We start from the raw sequence: 18,637 nt of genomic DNA, 5'->3' as shown, positions 1-18,637 counted from the left end.
TGCTCGGTGACGAATTTTTCCTGGCCGTACTCGTCCCTCTCAACGTATCGTTTGTAGAGCGCCTCTTCCTTCCTCCTCTTGTCGATCTTCCCCTTCTCCGTGATGTAGTCTTCGGGCATGTAGTAGCCGTCCCGGTGGTCGTCGATCATGAGGCGTTCTTCGGCCAAGCGCAGGAGCTCTCGGTTTTTCGCAAACTCTGCCTTCTCGCGCTCCGACAACCTGACGCCGCTTCTCAGCTCCTCGGTCTCCTCGGCCACCTGCTTCCGCAACAGCGCGAGCCTTTCGGCTTCGCGCTTCTGGAGATATTGCTGCCTGCTGCGGAGTCGCAAATCCGGTAATGCGGCATTGCGCTCGGCTGCGTTTTCGACATCGCGTCTTCCGTCGCGGGGCTTGGATTTGTTGTCGTCTTTTTCTCTTAACCTCTTCGCGAAGGCCTCGCGCTCTTCGATGTCTTTCTGGCGTTCGATCTCTGCCCTGGCTTCTTCCGACAATGGGGCATCGCCTGGCCCATCGTCGTCATCATCATCGCGGCTGAGCTTCACGCGCTTGGCTGCCGATTCTTTGAAGTCTGGCTCGTCGTCGTCGTCGTCTTCTCGGGCCACCACATCATCCTCCAAGTCCGATAAGGGTTCTTCATCTGCCCATCGATCTTCGGCATCGACGTTGCGTTTCCGATATTGTCTTGAGCGACCGGGTGGTGATCTCGACCGCGACCTGCTGCGACGCCTGGATGACCTTTCGCCACGGTCCTGGTTGCCCCTGCTGTCCCTTTCCCTCTCTCTATCTCCTCGATCTTTGTCCCTTTCCCGGTCGCGGCGTCGGTGCTTCTGGTTTCTCTCCTTAGTGACTTTGGCGGGTCCTATTTCATCATCCTCCATGGGGAGAAATGCATATTTTTTGTTTGACGCCATGGTGAGGGAATCGACTGCTTCGACCGACTCGGGCGGGTTGGTTGACCGCAGAGTTGATGCTTATTTTATACGGCTAGTGCATTTAGCGTCTCATCTCTGTACCTAGTCGTGGCAGATGATATCGGGGGTGATTTGGAGGGTTAGGTCGAGGGCAATGGAGAATAGAAACGGATGATATTAATGAGTTGGATACAGATAAGGTAGGAAATGAGAGTGACGGCTGGGATAAAAGCAGCATCAAAGAGAAGGTCCGCAGGTGGCTCGTGCTTCCCGTTCAACAGTGACCGAAGGTACCTTAGGTAAGGTACTGACGCTTGATACCAGCTGCTAGCGTCAGATGAAGTAGAGGAGTACACAGGTACCTTATAAGTGGAGTTGTGAAGACACCTGATACGGGTAGCGGGGTATTACCTAAGGTTACCTTAGATAAATGCCTTAGATAGGCTTAGCGTGGATAGGGTCCAACGGTGTTTGTTCACCGAGCATACCGAGGAGCATCCTTTAGGTAATTAATACCTAAGGTCTACCTTACCTCAATGAGGAGCTCTGTGTCAGCAGCTTTCACTCCCCGCTAGTATTCTACCGAAACCATACCGCTGCCCAAGATTCGGCGTTCCTTATCCCTGTCTCAATCATCCGTAACGCTCATGTAGCCTGTAGCCTATAGCCTGTAGCCTGCCTGACAATGTAAAAAAAGTGTTTCTCACAGGCAAAGTACCGAGAGTTCTCTGAGACGAGCAGTGAGCGATCACGACACTACTCTCTCCATAGATGTTGGCGGGCGGACAATCGCAGGGATCAGTCCAGAGTTCCGCTTGGGTGTTCAATTAGGGCTTGACGGCATTACTGCAAGTAACTCGGGCAGCCTATATCGGAGTTAGGCCATCACATGTTGCGATATTACTCGACATACGTCGCCTCACTGTCATTCATGTCCTCTATAACGTACTGTACAACGTACTGTGCTTTTATTGTATCGAACTTTGCGTTCTTCAATTTGCCACGAGGAGCTCCTAGGACAAGAAAAAAAGGGCATGAGTCAGTGCGGTCTCCGGCTTAGCCCTTGCAGATTGGTCTTAGGTGGGCGAACACGATGTGATAGACCGGGGCCTGGGTATATGTACTGTGTGAACCACTTAAACCCCTTTATTACGCTATTATTTGTTAACTGACTGCCTCGTGTCTTCCAAGAAAGACGCTGGGAAGAGGCGGTGAAGACACTATTCGACATGTCCAGAGGAGAAGGAAAGGTGCCCAAGTTGTTGGGGGAAGCAACTCGATATGGAATATGGATATACTTTGTCACAACCTCGCGTTCGTTTGAGCACAGGCTGGTGGAATACGGAGTAATTACCTAACTCCCCCCTTCTCCCCCCTTCTCCCCCCTCTTCACAGGCTACTCCGTTCAAACATACCTAAGGAACATGGTAAATCTTCCGACAAGACAAGGTAGGTGTTGAACAAGGGAATCGAGTCTAGAGCCGGATAAACGGGCATTTGCATCCGTGTGGTACGAAGTATAGACGACCACGGGACGTACGAAGTACGAATGCTCCGGAGTATATGTGCACTTTATACTTTATCCGATATCCCTCGACCTGGTATACAAACTAAGGGACCGACCTCGTACGAAGTAATGTTTAGGAGAAGTTAAGGTTCCTGGACGTCAGTCCACTAGAGGTTGGATGTCAGGCCACCGAGTCAACAGGAGGTCTGGATACGTCAAGGATCTAATATCTGCCGATTACTAATTCCTGAAGGAGGGGTAGTTAGACCCCGGATAGCTATAAAAGGAAGCGCCCTAGGGACCTCTTTCTACAGGCGGGTAACGAATAATCTAAGACCTTAAGACCTATTACTGATAGACGAACTAGTATTTACTTAGGACGTTTCGGATACTTACTCTTATTCCACCCTATACGAGGATACCTTTGATATTTGTTCTTGTTCCACCCTATACGCTCACTCTTCTCGAATAAATGTTAAAGGTATCCTTGTATAGGGTAGAGGGTAACCGAAACGTCTTAAGTGAATACTGGTTCGTCTATTAGTAATAGGTCTTGAGGTCTTAGATTATTCGTTGCCTGCCTCTAGAAAGAGGTCCCTAGGGCGCTTCCTTATATAGCTATCCGGGGTCTAACTAGAATCCTCCTGTCTATCCCGGCCTAACCACGCTCGAATAAGAGTTAATAACAGAAACGTCCCAGCTAAATACCGGTTAGTCTATTAATGATATGTCTTAAAGTCTTAGATTGTTTGTAGGTATCCAAAGTCAAAAAAGCAGTGGCCATTGACCATTTTAATCGGAAAGAGGGACCTACTCGAAGAAATGAATACCTTGTATGTGGTACGAAGTCAGTCCTCCGTCGTGGAATTTGTAACGAAGTAGGTACTATTATATGTCGAACAGATCACAGTCTTTTCAGTTACGTAATAGGCCGGATTGCCAAGAGTATAATCCGGGTGGACGCTTACAGAATCTGCACTATATAAAATACGGTGACAGCATTTCCCTGACGGTCTGAGATAGTTATAATTGTATATAATTGCCTTAATCAATTTTGACCTATTTTGTGACGATTTTGACTACGCTTTATCTGATAATTAAGAGTCTTACTTACTAAGTGAAGATATAACTATTTTACCTACCTTTTTACCTTTACTACTACTACTGATTTAAGAAGCTATCTAGCTACGCCAATATCGCGTATTAATCTATAAATAACTATTAAGATATCGTATCTTAGCCCTATTACGTATAAATCTATAAGGATTAGGATTCTTGGCGACGTCTATACGAATCGGTTACTACCTATAATAACGTATAGAGGTTTCTCCGCCTAGTCGATCCGACTTAGTCCCCCGAGGAGCCTATAATACCGGATTACGGCTCCTTCCTATCTATAACACTTAGACGTACGCCTACGTAATATCTCGACCTCACGGACGCTAGCCAGAAAGCGTATAACGTCGAAATTGCACGCTAGAAGATCCTATAAACATAATACGATAGCTACCTAAAGGGGATTAACGCTATACTAACCTAGTAGGTTAATACTATCGACTAAAGCCGTAGATAACTACTATAAGGAGGTACTCCTCGCGAGGTATATAAAGCCGTTAAACACGATACAGATTAGTATCTGGCTACCCGCTAAACCGATACCCACAAAGAGTATATCGAGTATACTTAATATCCTACGAATAGTCTTAAGAAGCTCGGGGAGTAGTTAGATAAGTGGTAGCTACGACTATAAAGCTATAAAGATACCGGTTCGAAGCCCGCCACGTATATATAGGTTATAGATTTCTTTAGAGGTATATGCCTATATACTGGCCGCGATTAGACTAAGGCCGAGGGTCGCCTTATAGATAACCAGGTAGTTATACCCGAAGACCTTTATACTCTCGGTTAGAAGTATATTAATACTAGACTTAAAGACTAAGGAAAACACGGTAGCCACCGCGCTATAGTATTCCCTACACTATATACCGGAAGCGAAGAGGGTAAAGATACCTTAGAGGCTATGGCTAAGCCCCGTAAGAAAGGCGGCCGTGGGAAGAATAAAGCTAAGAATCCCACTACCGCGGTATCTATAGCTATACCTTTAGCTGCTTTAGCTAACTATTCCTTCTCTAAACACTGCTAATCTGCTCTATAAAAAGGGTAGATCTACCGTGTGTGCGCTATACCTAGCCACGATATTAACGCCTGCTTCTATTTATTTCCGGATACGGGATATAACGATTAGACACCCTTTAAGAGTACTAAAATAACCGTCTAACGGATCCTTAAATATAACCCCTTACTACGCGCGGAAATAAAAGAACTACGCGCCGTAAAGAAGATGAAGAAGGATATAAGCCGGGACTTAGCATAGCCTGAAAAGGCGTGACTCGATTATAGTAGCGTCCGTAGTGTCCGTAGCAGCGTCTCCTACGCCGCTAGCTTTATAGTAGAAACTGCTACTATTAGCTACCCTCTTCGAACCTCTAGTATCCTCGATTCCGGTGCTATTATTTATATTTTTAACGATTCTTCCCGCTTTTCTGATTTTATACCCGTAACGCCGGGAGACTACGTGGTCGTAGGCAGTTTATCCCTGCCTATTAAAGGTTACGGTAACGTGACCGTGAGATTAAACGGACTAATAGGAGGCCTCGATTTCAGGCTATTAAACCTCACCTATTATAAGAATTTTACCTATAATTTAATCTCTAACTAACGCCTACGTCTTCGAGGATACTAATAGAATTAAAAGTCACTAAATAACTATATTCGGCGTTCCGATAGATCTATACTATACTAGCTAAGTCACCGTTTTAATTAAACCGTTATTAAATACGTGCCCTCTAACTAATCTGCGGCTGCTTTTCTAGGCTCTTCTTCCACCCGAAAAGCTATCTAAAAATCGACGATACACTATCTAAGCACTACGGAGGGTATCTTATAGTATCTACGATTAAGGCAGGCTGGCCCTAAACCGCTTAGACACCTAGAAGAGTAGACGTAGGGGGTTAAAATAAAGGGACTAATAACTACTAACTACGAGGCCTGCGAGCTAATAAAGATTAAACAGTATATTAGCAGGCGCCCTCGTACCGTACCTGCTTATATAGGGGAGCGGTAGGCGATTAATTTCACGGATTTTAATAGAACGTCCGACGGGGACTCGCGGTTCATATTTTTCACCGACCGTTATAGTGGTTTTACGGCCACCTACGTTATACAGAGTAAACTAGTAGTGGATATCCTTATAATAATTAAGAGATTTCTCGCCTAAGTAGACTATTAATTAGGCTTTAAGGTGCGCGTTTTCGAATCTAATAACGAGCTAACTTAATCCCACGATATTACTCAATTCCTGCGTGACGAGGGTATTCTTTTAGAGGTATCTGCTACCGATACTTAAGCGTAGAACAGGGGTGCTAAACGCGCTGCTGCTATGGTTATCTTAAAAGGTCGTGCGATGAATATCCATGTAAAACTACCGCCGTTTATATAGCCTAAGGCTATTCCTATAGCTGCGTATATCTATAACCGCATGCTATAAAGGCAGTATAATAAGGAATAGAAAACGCTATACGAGGTCCTCTTTAAAAGGAAGCCGATTTTATTATATCTTTAAGCTTACGACTATAAGGCGTACACGATAATAAAGGACGCCTAAAAGGCTACTAATGGGCTATTAAATCGTATCGCTCCTCGCGCCTATATCGACTACCTTATCGGCTACGATTCCACTAATATTTTCCGTATCTAGGTGCCTGGCCTACGCCGCTATAACCGCGTTATTCAAATACGCGATATAGATTTTAACGAACGCACCTTCTTTAATGGCGATATCGCCACCTTTAAGGATAACCTCTATTAATTAACCAAGGAGTAATTAGAAGACCTAATTAGTTAGATCGAGTAGGAGAGGGTTAGAGATTCATGGCTATTTACGGACGTATAAGCTAAGGACCCCCCCCTTTATATAACTGTTTATTTTGAATTATTAGATCCGGGGATAAATGCCCCCGGATCCCCTTCCTCGACGGCTTTACCGTTAAGGTTATAGTCCGTAATACCCGGCCGTAAGAGGGTAGAGGAGGCTATCTCGAGTTAATTAGGATAAGATTTAGGACACGAATAGTGTGATTTAGCCGGTATAGCGCCTAATTACCGTTTATATCCGCCCGATCTATTACTTCCTACTCTATTAGTAACCCCGCTATCGGTTATAGCACTAATAGTAGCCGTTATATTAGGAAACCGTAATACCTCTATAGCCGTAGGGTTCTAGGATAACGGAATACGGTGCTATAATACCCCTATAGCTACGGCTATAGAGCTCCTATTAAATAAAGAACCGTAACTAATTCGGTAAGGAGATAGCTAGAAAAGAGACTATTAGGTTATAGTATTTAATACTAGCCGTCACGCACCTAATATATATATATTAAATAGAATTCCGCTAACTAAATTATAGTTAAAAAGGTCTACGCCTATAGTACTATAGCGACGCTTAACGATACCCTGCGAATCCACGGCCTTAGCGGTAGCCACCGGAAGTATAACCCGGGAGGCTATATCGGGAAATATAACCCCGGCGGTTACTCTGGCGAGTGCTCCGGTGGTTACCCCGATGGCCGTAAAGATCCACCGTAAAGACCTCCCTCCTCCTCCGAAAAACCCTCGCGATATATCCTCGCACCCTTACGGCCACCTATTCCGATAGGTATAAGAAGACTACCTACGGAGCTATGAGGAGATAGGGTTGTGGATACGGGTGCCGGCGTCTGTAGTAGATAGATATTAGGTTCTTAATTCGATATAGGTAATAATATATAAGTTCGATAAGTATAGATTTCTATATAAATATAAGGTAAGGCTTATAGTGCGAGGAGATTAGTAGTATTAATCCTCGCTCGAGGAGATATACGTAGTAATACTAGTTAGACGGTTATTCCGCGCGATAATAGCTATCGCTGCCCGATTTAACCTTACGCTATTATAATTTAATATTATAAACGCGTTTATATATACGCCCCTCTCCCACGATATCTTTATATACCCGCCGCTAGGCTTTCTAGCCCCTAGGAGTCGTTTACACCTAAAAAAGGCGTTATATAGACTTAAGGAGTCTCTACTACTTTAGTAAAAGCACTTTTCGGCTATCCTTTTAGCGGACGGCTTTTAGATAGTGCCGTAAGAACCGTGTTATTTTCTACGCCGCGGTTTAATCCTGTTCTTCTACGTTAACGATATCGTTATTACTTATAAGAAATAATATAAGGCGTAGATAGAGTAGGCTATTAATAACCTATAACGCTATTATAACCTATAAGGTAGCGATCCTCTATAGTAGTTCCTTAGTATTAAGGTTATTCGTGACCGTATCGCCCGTAAAATCTGGCTATTATAACGCGACTACGCTATTAAGTTAGAACGTCTATTAAAGCTGAATAGTAAGTATAGTAGTAACTATTGCTTAACGCACCTAATTAAGGTTATAGAGCTGCTGCCCTATTTAGGAACCTCGACTAATATTAAAAGCTATTAATAGAAGATAGGATCTATACTATATATAGTAGTGATATCGCGGCCTAATATCGTGTTTATAGTATTTAGGCTATACCGGTTTAACGTTAATCTAGGGCCTATTCACTATAAGGCCGCCGATTATCCAATCCTCTATCTAATTAATAGCTAATCGTTTATATTAGAACTAGGGGGTAACGATACTATCGAAATCTACACTAACGCCTTATTTACCGATAATACTCTTAATCGAAAGAGTAGTTAAGCGTATATAATACGCTTATTTAGCGGTATAATAGCGTGGCGCGCTAATAAGCAGGATACGGTCACGATATTAATAACGGAGGCAGAGCTATTAGCGTTAGTATAAGGTATAAAAGAGGGTATCTTTATATAATGCCTATTACTTAGTATAGGAGTGGAATTTAATAATCCGGAATTAAGGATCTTATACGATAATAACTAAACAATTCGATTAGTTAATTAAGAGATTAGTATATTAATAACGCGCCTCCACTATATCGATATCTATAGCTACTAGTTATATTAAGTAAAGGAATAAGGGTAAATACTCGTAATATATGTTGCGAGCGCGGAAATAGTGGTAGACGGATTAATAAAGGCGCTATACGGCGAGAAATTTAAGATATTCAGGTCCTAGGTAGGCGTGATAGATATACGGGAACGGTTATAGCAGTAATAGCTAGAGGAAGTCCGGATAGAATATTTAGAGGACCTAAAGGATGAATTTAAGGGCGGCTATAGCGAATAGATTATATAGCTGGATTATCTACCGATTACGAATAGCTTTAATTGCCTAACTAACGTTTAGGGCGATTAGGGGGTGTGTCGAATAGATTATAGTCTTTTCGGTTACGTAATAGGCCGGATTACTAAGAGTATAATCCGGGTAGACGCTTATAGAATCTGCACTATATAAAATACGGTGGTAGCATTTCCCTGACGGTCTAAGATAGTTATAATTGTATATAATTACCTTAATTAATTTTGACCTATTTTATGACGATTTTGACTACGCTTTATCTGACATTATACGATGCCTGACCTCGGGTGCCAGCAAAACAACCCTGCACGACATCCTAAGGTAGGTACTTGAGTAGGACCCTCTCGTCTTCCTCCTTTTTTGTGGGTTAGGTAGGGTAGGTTAGGGAAGTACAGAGTACCTGGCCTAATAACCAAGATCCGAACCCACCTTTTCCTGATCTCGTCGTCTCGACCATCTCAGGGGTTGACGCTTCGTTTTCCGTTTTGCTTCAACTACATTACACACGGGGGTTCGGCAAGGAAGAACACTTCTTCATTCGATATTGATAGCGAGAAAGTACGTACTTTGCACGTCAATGCCGCCGTTTTTCGCTCTCATCTCAATCGTCCTCTCCGAACATCCCCTCTCGTGAGCGTTGGCGGTGGAGAGCTCTGAGCCTACAATATTACTACCCCCCTCTGTCGACAAGGCCTTCTATCCTTGGCTGGGCCTCCTCACTGTCTACTTAGCCCCGGGTTCCCCTGCTTCCCGGATTGCAATATTCGTCGGGGACCGAGTCAGCAAACTCCTCAAAACTTCTAGCATATCTGCCACCGTTCCTAACGTCGATATCCGATCCGGTCCCGCTCGTGACACCGAACACACTACCTAGACCGTCGCCGTATCTCGACGTCTCGCACCCGAATACTGTTGCCAACTAGTGGATTCAAAAAACCATCGCTTCGACATACCCCTACATCCGACCATACCTCCATAGTCACAGCGGGGAACAACGGCACCATGGAGAACCAGAACAATAACAATCGGATGTATCTCAACTTTGGGAACAATGATCGCCAGAATCCACCGAATGATCGCGCGAACTACCCAACGACACCCTCGACCTTCCCACAACCCGTCTTTCCCCCGCATTCTGGCCAGTCCGGTGGCCTTCAGCCTTCTCAGCAGGCCTACCAGACAGGCTACGCCCCCCAGGGTTACTTCATGCACAACCAGTATCCCGCGAACTACCCCGCCCAGCCTCAAGGGAACGATTTTGCTGCGGTGAATGTTTACCAGCAGAGGTCCAACACTCCGGGGACAAATGATCCGAACACCGGTCTCGCCCATCAGTTCTCTCATCAGAACCTCGGCGGCGCCGCCCGAGCCCAGGCCTATAACACCAGGGGTCCCTCTCCCGCCCAACGTCCCCGAACTGCTGGCGCCCCGGGACAGTCCTCGGGCTACGCTAGCTACCCAAGTGCGCCCATGCCTTCTTCCGCGCCGGTTCCTCCGGAGGATCTCTTCGCCCGTGCGCCTGAGCGGAATCCCGACAGGTATGGCTCCAATGCCAACAACAACCAGGTCAAGTGCTCCAAGCTGGCGGCCGACTTCTTCAAGGACAGCGTACGCCGGGCACGCGAGAGGAACCAGAGGTGCGTGCCTTTTCCCACCCCGATATCCTTCCGCCTTCCTGAGGATGATGGCGGGCATTGTTGCTGACTTGCATCCTTCTTTGTCCCGTGTACAGGCAAAGCGAAATGGAGGCCAAGCTCCAGGAACCCAATCAGTCGCCATCCAGACGAGAGCAGATTTGGTCGACAGCGGGCCGAAAGGAGGGCCAGTACCTGCGTTTCCTCCGAACCAAGGACCGGCCGGAAAACTACAAGACCATCAAGATCATCGGCAAGGGCGCCTTCGGCGAAGTCAAGCTCGTCCAGAAGAAACAGGACGGCAAGGTCTATGCCATGAAGTCTCTCATCAAGACCGAGATGTTCAAGAGAGACCAACTCGCCCACGTCCGGTCCGAGCGTGATATTCTCGCCGAATCTGACAGCCCCTGGGTCGTCAAGCTGTACACAACCTTCCAGGATACGTACTTCCTCTACATGTTGATGGAATTCTTACCGGGCGGCGACTTGATGACCATGCTCATCAAATATGAGATCTTCTCGGAGGACATTACCCGCTTTTACATCGCAGAAATCGTACTCGCCATCGAGGCTGTCCACAAGTTGGGGTTCATCCATCGGTATGTCTAATACGTCCCGTCTTCATCCCCTCCCTGTCTTTTATTATTATTATTATCATTATCCTTATCTTCATGATTCCCTTCTGTACTTACACGCATCTCCGTAGCGATATCAAACCGGACAATATTCTCCTTGACCGCGGCGGCCATGTCAAGCTCACCGACTTTGGTCTTTCCACCGGCTTCCAACGCCTGCATGACAACACCTACTATCAGCAGCTCATGCAAGGAAGGTCGAACCGCCCCAGGGACCGGAACTCGGTGGCTATAGACCAAATCAACCTCACTGTCAGCAACCGCTCGCAGATCAACGACTGGCGACGGTCAAGGCGTCTCATGGCCTATTCGACCGTCGGAACACCGGACTATATCGCCCCCGAAATCTTCACTGGCCAGGGCTACACCTACGACTGCGATTGGTGGTCCCTCGGAACCATCATGTTCGAGTGTCTTGTTGGGTGGCCCCCTTTCTGTGCCGAAGACAGCCACGACACGTACCGGAAGATTGTGAACTGGCGCCACACTCTTTATTTCCCTGACGACATCACACTGGGTGTAGAGGCAGAGAACCTGATCCGAAGGTAAGCCGTCTTCCAGTGGGCCGGTTTTCAGAACAAAATTTTAAATTTTTAAAAATACTAACTATTCCTCAGCCTCGTTTGCAACACCGAGAACCGACTGGGTCGCGGCGGCGCCCATGAGATCAAAGCGCACTCTTTCTTCCGAGGCGTCGATTTTGATAGTCTCCGCAGAATCCGGGCACCGTTCGAGCCCCGCCTCACTTCCAACATTGACACCACCTACTTCCCCATAGATGAGATCGACCAAACCGATAATGCTACTCTGCTCAAGGCTCAGGCGGCCCAGGCTCGCCAGGGCGGCCAGCCCATAGAGGAGACGCCGGAAATGAGCCTACCCTTCATTGGCTACACCTTTAAGAGGTTTGACAACAACTTCCGATAAAGGGGTTGAGTGGGTGTTGCTTTTGGGGGGGCAAGAGAAGCCTCTTCTTTCTTTTCTTTTTTTCTTCCTTTTTCCGTTGCACTTAGGGAATGCATAAGTGCATCCATAGTAGCATAGCATCTGCGTCACGCACATCTGCCGCCTGTTGTGCATCTTCCACTCTTTCGCGGAGCCAGCCTTTGCATCGCATTTTACACCAGTTTTCCCGCAAATCGCGAATGGCATAACAGATTTCATGGTTAAAGAGAAAAGAAAACAAAAAATGATAGAAACTGACAACTACATGGTCAAGAGAAGACTAATTGCCGCTTTCTACCCAGTTGTGTTTGCCTTGGTTTATGGAACTTGTTTGTCATATACACCTTGAGTGGATAGCTTCAGAACAGGGCATCCCCCCGAAGATGGACAGTGTCACATTCACATTGATAAGCATGCATGTGGTAAAGGGGTGCACGACGCTGGCGAGTTTGACTTTTTTCTTCTGCTTTTTTTTTTGTTTGCTCCGTCGCATTTCTGGATGATAACTTTGCGCTGATGGGGGTCCTCCCGATGGAAGGTTGAAGTGAACGATATAGAGCGCCAACAAGGTGCTAGCTACCTTAGACAGGGAAAGACAGGGAAAATCCCGAGATGAAGGCAATACGAAGAGCAGCTCCAGGATGCGGATGAAGGGTGCACAGGATGAAATGAAACACAACTCGGGCAATCAGACCAACCAACGGTCGACATCTAGGCCAGCGTACGGCGAGAGCTGAATCAACAGTGAATAACCGCACGTAGTAGAATAAAGACTAACGTATAGATTTGGATGTTGTTGGTTGCATTGGTCAAATCACAGCCTTGTAACCACAGCACACCGTCGCAGATGCCGTCTTGACGCATTATCTCCGAACTGGATCCTAAGCGTCTTCCTACCTGACCGGGATTCCGACAGGAGGTAGATCGAGCCTGGTTAAGAATATATAATCCGATTCCCTTGATGAAACTGGGCAGCCTTGGTTGCTCGATGGAGGCAATTAGTTGAAGTATTCGAATGAACAGGGAAGTACGACCGCAGATATGAGCATAGCATTGTGTATAGAATATGTCAACCTAGACAACAACCATCAAAACCGTCAACTCCAAGCGCCCCCAAGCGGAATTCCTGTTCTAAAGGGTGTCTCACTTCTCGAGACGTTGTCAACGCCCCTCCTGCTTCATACTGCCAGAGATAAAAGCAAGACGGAGCAAGTCTTCTGCTTGCCCGAATCTAGAATTTCAGAAAGATGGAATAAGATACGATGCATCCTTCTTTGTTTCTCATGTCCAGATACGCATCCTTCTGATGTTCTCCGTAGTTCTTTGTTTTCCCTTCTCTTCTCTCCCCCCCATCCTCTACCATCACCTCGAACTTAGCCCGGGCGCGGCAACGTATCGCTCTTCCCGTTCGGACATGAACATGACCTGGATCCAAAACTCCTTGGAGTCGGGGTCCCAGAAGGAGAACTGCTTCTCGTCGCGCTTGTCGAGCTCCCTGGCGGGGATCTTGAAGCCGCACGTCTCGTACGGCTCGGCGGCGACGAGCAAGTACTGGAAATTCCGGTCGGGCTCCTCGACGCGCTGGGTGAAGGCGTTCATGACCTGCCACTTGGGTTCCACGCCGGGGGGGATGTCCGGGTACTGGAGCTGGAAGAGGAGGCCCTGCTGGCGGGTGTGCGGGTCGCGGATCTTGGTGATCTTGTAGCCCGGGCGGCCGATCTTGATGAGGTTCTTCTTGGGGCCGCCGAAGCCGGCACCCATGACCCCCACGGGCAGGCCGGTGGCCGGGTCGATCTGCTGGCCGCGGGCCTTGCCTTCCTTTTCCTCGCGGGCGGCGCGCCGGGCGAGGTTCGTCTGGTGCTTCTTCCCCTGGGTGTGCGCCAGGTAGGAGCCGTCGTTTTGGTGCACGGTCAGGCAGAGGCGGCATTCGAAGGTGCCGACGTGGTTTTTGAAGAAGTAGGGGTCTTTGTCTAGGTCGATGGTCTCGAGGGCGAGCTTGCGGAGGCGCTCGCGGCGGTCGGCATTTGTGGCAGAGTAGGAGGCGACGCCGCCGCCGCCGAACTTGGAGCCGACGCGGTTTTGGTAGTCCATGATTATGTGCTGGGTGTAGTGGCGATGTTTTGGTTGATGGTTGACCCCCGGCAGACTTTGAATTCTTTCGGTTTCCTTTGAGGAGTAGTCGCGTAACAAAGGAAGCAAGGCCGAGATTGAGATGCGCTTCGCGGTCCAGAGAAGGTTGGGTGAATAGGCGAATCTGGGAGTAAAATCTGAGAAAAGTCGGAAATGGGATAGTGTGATAGGCAGCGTACTCCGTTAAGCTTCCAGTCGCAGCTGCTTGTCGGCGATGCAAGTTTAGGGACCTTATCCATCCCAGCACCGATAAGACGGAATCGGATAAAGAATAAGCCGTGCGTCCCTTGGCTTCAGGCTCACCGGGAGATCTGATCTGATTATCTACTTCGGTGTAACTCACCACGCCACCGAGAACACCCACGTTCGAATCGAGTCAGAGACCAAGCTGCCAACTCGGTACTCACTCTACAAAGAATTACCGAGCAGATAGGGCGGTTCTTACTTCGTATGTACGGAGTATTCCAGTGTTGAAACAATTCATGGAGCGTCCTTCACAGGGGTTCACATCGACGGCTCAGGGGCTATTCCAATTTCCAACGAACCAACCACCACGCAACAGCAACGCCAACAGCCCCATACAAGTTGTGAATCGAGATGGCAAAGTCTGAACTGATGGTACTGCATAAAACGTCTCAGATAGATTCCTATTCCAAAGTGACCCAACTTCCTTGCCGGGACCTTCCTCAGCACCAATACTCCTTAAGAACTAAAGTACAAAACACACAAAACCGTACCAAAGGAGTCGAGACCCCGTAACAGATGCGACCCTTTGGTGTAACACGTAACCGCACACGCGCCGTTGTCCGTGTTTCTTTCCTGTCCAGCCTCTTAGAGCCAAGGACGAATGACAATGATGTCGTGCTACAACTCCAATACATGCATTTGTCCAGCCAATGTGATACCCATGGAAGAGGGTGATTCTTGCATATGCTGCTTGCCAGCAAGCCCATGGTGTGTACATAAAAGCATGGACGAGTCAGCATGAAGCACCTGTTTGGTTCTTCACTTGACTCTCAAACAGATAAATAAAAGGAAAAAAAAAAAAAAACCTCCTGTCATAAAATGCTGTGTGGTCAGTGCTGTTCAAGAAGAATGGGTGGGTAATAATCCAGCCGGGTATCGTGTCGTGTGTGGTCGGACGAGAATGGCGATAATGACAGTGTGTGACGAATGCGGCCTCAAGCCGCTGCCGTGGTTGTATGTATACTCAGTTCCTTCCTGTGGAGTTAACGCCCGGGGACGACGGCAGGACCTGCGGTGCCTCGAGCCACCCTCGCGACGCGGCGTCCCGGATGCTGTCGAACCACACGGCGGCCATTTTCTCGAACCCTGCATCGCCGTCGCCGGGGCGCATGGTATCGACGAGGGCGTCGACCTCCGGACCTCCCGGTCCGTCCATGTCGGCCAGGACGACCTTGCGGGACAGCGCCAGCTGGTCCAGGACGAGGGAGCGAAACTGATCGTTGACCTTGCGGGCGCAGTCGTCCGTCTCGTTGTTCTTGTTGTCGCTGACGAGCAGGGTGCTGAGGACGACGCTGACGCGCGACGAGGCGCCCCGGATGTAGTTGATCAGTTCGAGCATGCGATCGACGGCGTGGTCTGGGCCCGCGTCCTGGAGGCAGTTGACGGTGCCGGCGTCAATCAGGACGAGGTTGGGCAGGTAGGCAGGCACCGACGCCTCGGCCTTCGCAGCAAGCTGGTCGATGCGAAGACCGGGCCAGCCCTCGACATCGTTGTCCCCCATGGTGCCGTGGCTGCGGGTGCCGACGTAGTCGACGATGTGGCCGTCCTCGGTTAACAGGTCGCGTAGGTACTGGCGGTAGCCGTTTCCGTCGGAGGAGCCTTCGCCGTAGGTGATGGAGGCACCGAGGGGCATGATGCGAAGCGTTACGCCCTCATCCCCAGAGAGTGCAGCCCGGCTTTCTCTGAAGCGGGGAGCAGGGGCGAGCGAGACGGTAGCAGGGGCGAGCGCGGCGGGGCGAACAAAGGCGTGTACGGGGGAGGGTCCACGTCTGTCAGGATCTTGATTTCCTTGTATCCCTGGCTGGCCGGGGTACTCCTCACGCCGCACTTCTCCCCGAATTTGCGGAACTTGGCGCTGAACTTGGGCTTCCTGGGAGGAGAACGGCGCTGCTTGGGCTAGAGGTGACAGGTAAGGGGGAGAGAAGGATCAAAGTTAGCACGGGGAGAGGCATCTCTCGACTACCGGGATGAGGGGCATACCTACAGAAATGAAGGCCCAAAGCATGGTTGCCCAGCAGAGGAGATAGATGGAGGGATGAACGGCGGCTGGTTGAGTGGGTGGCGCCATGGTGTCGGTATAAAGTGAAGTGTTATGAGAGTAGAGTGGAGTCCGGCCTAGGAGAAAACAGAGGATTGTATACGTTGCGCCTGGTGATGCAGCACGATCTTGGGATCCTCTAGACCGGAAGATTCAGGCGAACAGGTTCAGTAAGAACAGGGCTGATAGTCTAACGAAAGAGCCAAGCATGCGAGACGACCAAGAGAAACCGGTTTCTGGCTTTGTGAATGTTCGTCACTGCATGTGGTCTTGGTATGGGAGAGAAGGCGGAGGGGACGGGACAAGGCCTAGCAGACGGGAAGATGGGCGGCGGAATGTTTTATATCGGGATCGACGTAGCGAGGGAGGCGAACAGTATGTAGTACTCGGCCCACATGAAGTAGGTATGATCAGTTTCCCGATTTAAGCATTCCTGGGTGGAACTGGGTGACAGAGGAGACCAAGAGACCGACACCAGCATGCAGGTTGCCCCGGTCTAGAGATGTCAATGTCAAGGGTGGCCAAGGGTGGTCAAGGGTGGTTAGAGGTTGGGTGTATGCTTGTGGTGCTTGGCACTCAGCTTACACCAAAAGTAGGGCCAGACTCTCCACTTGGACGAACCACCTCCCTTCCGTCCAGGGAGGAAGGGTTGCCACTCGGAGGTTCTGCTATTATGTACGTGTAGTGCTTGGTAAACTGGGACGGAATCATCCGTACGTAGACTGCGGAGGGGAGAGACCTTCGAGGCTGAGTGAAACGGACCCATCTTTTGTTTCTGTGTCCCAGGGGAATGGGAAAGGGAGCACGGATACCCGTGAATGAAGTTTGAGGCACATTGGGTGTAAGTGTAAGCGAGTCTGGAGCCGTAGTGATACAGTAAAGATAATGACGAAGGAGGTTTTAGAATACTGGAGTCATGGGATGGTCGTCGTACGTTCCACTAATTACTGATCCCTCTGTGTTGGATCTTCCCATTCTCGATCCATATGATCGTCGTGGAACTGAGCACTCTGAGGTGGTGAGGTCTGTCTCAGACTGTCCTCGGAAAGGGTGTCGAAGTGCCTTACGTACCTGGAGCCAAGAAAGACTGCATAGTACGTGTAATTAGTAATAGACGGTAGGCAAGTATGGAGATGGGGGCAACAGCGGGGAAAGAGACTAAAAAGAGCGTGGCAAAAAAAAAAGTTCGGCGTCGCCTGTGATCCTGCTTGAAGAAGCTTATGGACAGGGGAGGCAGTCTTTCCAGAGAAAATTATTTGGGGAAAACGACGTTGATTGTTGACGGAAGAAGAGAGCTTCCCACGTGCTCCACGCACCAAAACGGCAAAGCCAAAGACAAACAGAACAGCACAGACCAGACGACGAAGGGAAGGCCGGCCGGTCTGCTGGTTGTGTTGGCAAGAGAGGAATGGGCTGGTGGGCGGGCTGGTGGACTGGTGGACTGGTGGATCGTGGATGGTACGCAGGATCGTACTCGCAAAGGAGGCGATTCTTTGTGACATGGGCAGCGATGAGCGAAAGAGCGATGATGTTGCTGTTTTAAGAAACAAAACATCATTCACTCCACAATCGTGAAATCAATGAACGAGATTGGGCTGTCGGAACCGGAAAAAGGGACTCGGAAATGTGAAACAGGGTTGCCACTCGGTAAAGCATAAGGTACGGAGAACGGAGCATGTGTAGCAGTTATGGTGAGCATGCTTGCTGGAGCAGGTGAAAGAAAGCTGGGGAGCAATTCTGTGGTGGTGTGCAGTAGGTAAAGGTGCTGTAAGCTGGCAGTCAGACACGTGCTTTTAGGTCAGCTGGGGCATCAAGCCCCCTAAATTGACCAACCACAGCAGAGATAAAATTGTCCATCAGCGGCCAGGCCGAAGTACCATTGTATCGCTCCGAGACAATGTCCCGCTGCTCCCGGCCTCCGACGGCTTCTTTCTTCGGCGTGTCCATTTTAACCCGATGTCTTCGATCTACTAGCATGGCCTCTCTTTTCGACTTCCACCATCTCCTTTCTACTACGAACTGCCGAACTGCCTACAATTGCCTCATTTTGACATGGCCCCTCCTTTTCGGGGCAACCAAAGGCTCTCTTTCTCACGGGATGTGAGTTGAAAGATGTCCTGTCCAAAATGCCCGAGTACGTTCTATTAAGAGTGCTGCTTGCTGCCCTGCCGCACCTTCGAATCAGGTCACCGAAGAAGATCTGGACAATAACATGACCGACCAGTTCTTCTTGGTGCTACCGTGCCTTGACTTGATGTGGCTCAACCTTGGCTTTCTTTTGTCCGCC

At 48.8% G+C, this 18,637-nt stretch overlaps 4 protein-coding genes across 4 annotated transcripts; 1 reads left to right on the top strand and 3 right to left on the bottom strand.

Moving 5' to 3' along the window:
* Window positions 1-9,724: 9,724 nt before the first annotated feature.
* SODALDRAFT_273342 (kinase-like protein) lies at window positions 9,725-11,918 on the top strand (the record flags this gene model as incomplete). Its single annotated transcript, XM_028607890.1, has 4 exons — window positions 9,725-10,359; window positions 10,455-10,955; window positions 11,063-11,536; window positions 11,609-11,918. 4 exons carry the CDS (start codon window positions 9,725-9,727, stop codon window positions 11,916-11,918), a joined length of 1,920 nt encoding a protein of 639 aa, XP_028469256.1.
* Window positions 11,919-12,966: 1,048 nt separating this feature from the next.
* Window positions 12,967-14,312, bottom strand: SODALDRAFT_331177 (splicing factor 3a subunit 2). The gene has a single exon (XM_028611392.1). The coding sequence runs from the start codon at window positions 14,025-14,027 to the stop codon at window positions 13,299-13,301; it is 729 nt and encodes a 242-aa protein (XP_028469255.1). The 5' UTR covers window positions 14,028-14,312; the 3' UTR covers window positions 12,967-13,298.
* An 852-nt stretch (window positions 14,313-15,164) lies between these two features.
* Window positions 15,165-16,361, bottom strand: SODALDRAFT_119780 (hypothetical protein). Its single transcript, XM_028606616.1, has 2 exons — window positions 16,297-16,361; window positions 15,165-16,208 (listed from the first exon to the last, which is right to left on the bottom strand). Exon 2 carries the CDS (start codon window positions 15,943-15,945, stop codon window positions 15,277-15,279), a length of 669 nt encoding a protein of 222 aa, XP_028469254.1. The 5' UTR covers window positions 15,946-16,208; window positions 16,297-16,361; the 3' UTR covers window positions 15,165-15,276.
* Window positions 16,362-17,013: 652 nt separating this feature from the next.
* On the bottom strand, window positions 17,014-18,082 carry SODALDRAFT_119792 (hypothetical protein). Its single transcript, XM_028606617.1, has 2 exons — window positions 17,667-18,082; window positions 17,014-17,437 (listed from the first exon to the last, which is right to left on the bottom strand). The coding sequence occupies exons 1-2, from the start codon at window positions 17,906-17,908 to the stop codon at window positions 17,251-17,253; spliced, it is 429 nt and encodes a 142-aa protein (XP_028469253.1). The 5' UTR covers window positions 17,909-18,082; the 3' UTR covers window positions 17,014-17,250.
* Window positions 18,083-18,637: the final 555 nt, after the last annotated feature.

The sequence above is a fragment of the Sodiomyces alkalinus genome (genome assembly GCF_003711515.1).
Source record: "Sodiomyces alkalinus F11 unplaced genomic scaffold SODALscaffold_2, whole genome shotgun sequence".
In the NCBI taxonomy this organism is placed as follows: Eukaryota; Fungi; Ascomycota; class Sordariomycetes; order Glomerellales; family Plectosphaerellaceae; genus Sodiomyces; species Sodiomyces alkalinus.
The sequence above is the reverse complement of the archived record's forward strand: the minus strand, read 5'-3'. Positions and strand labels throughout refer to the sequence as shown.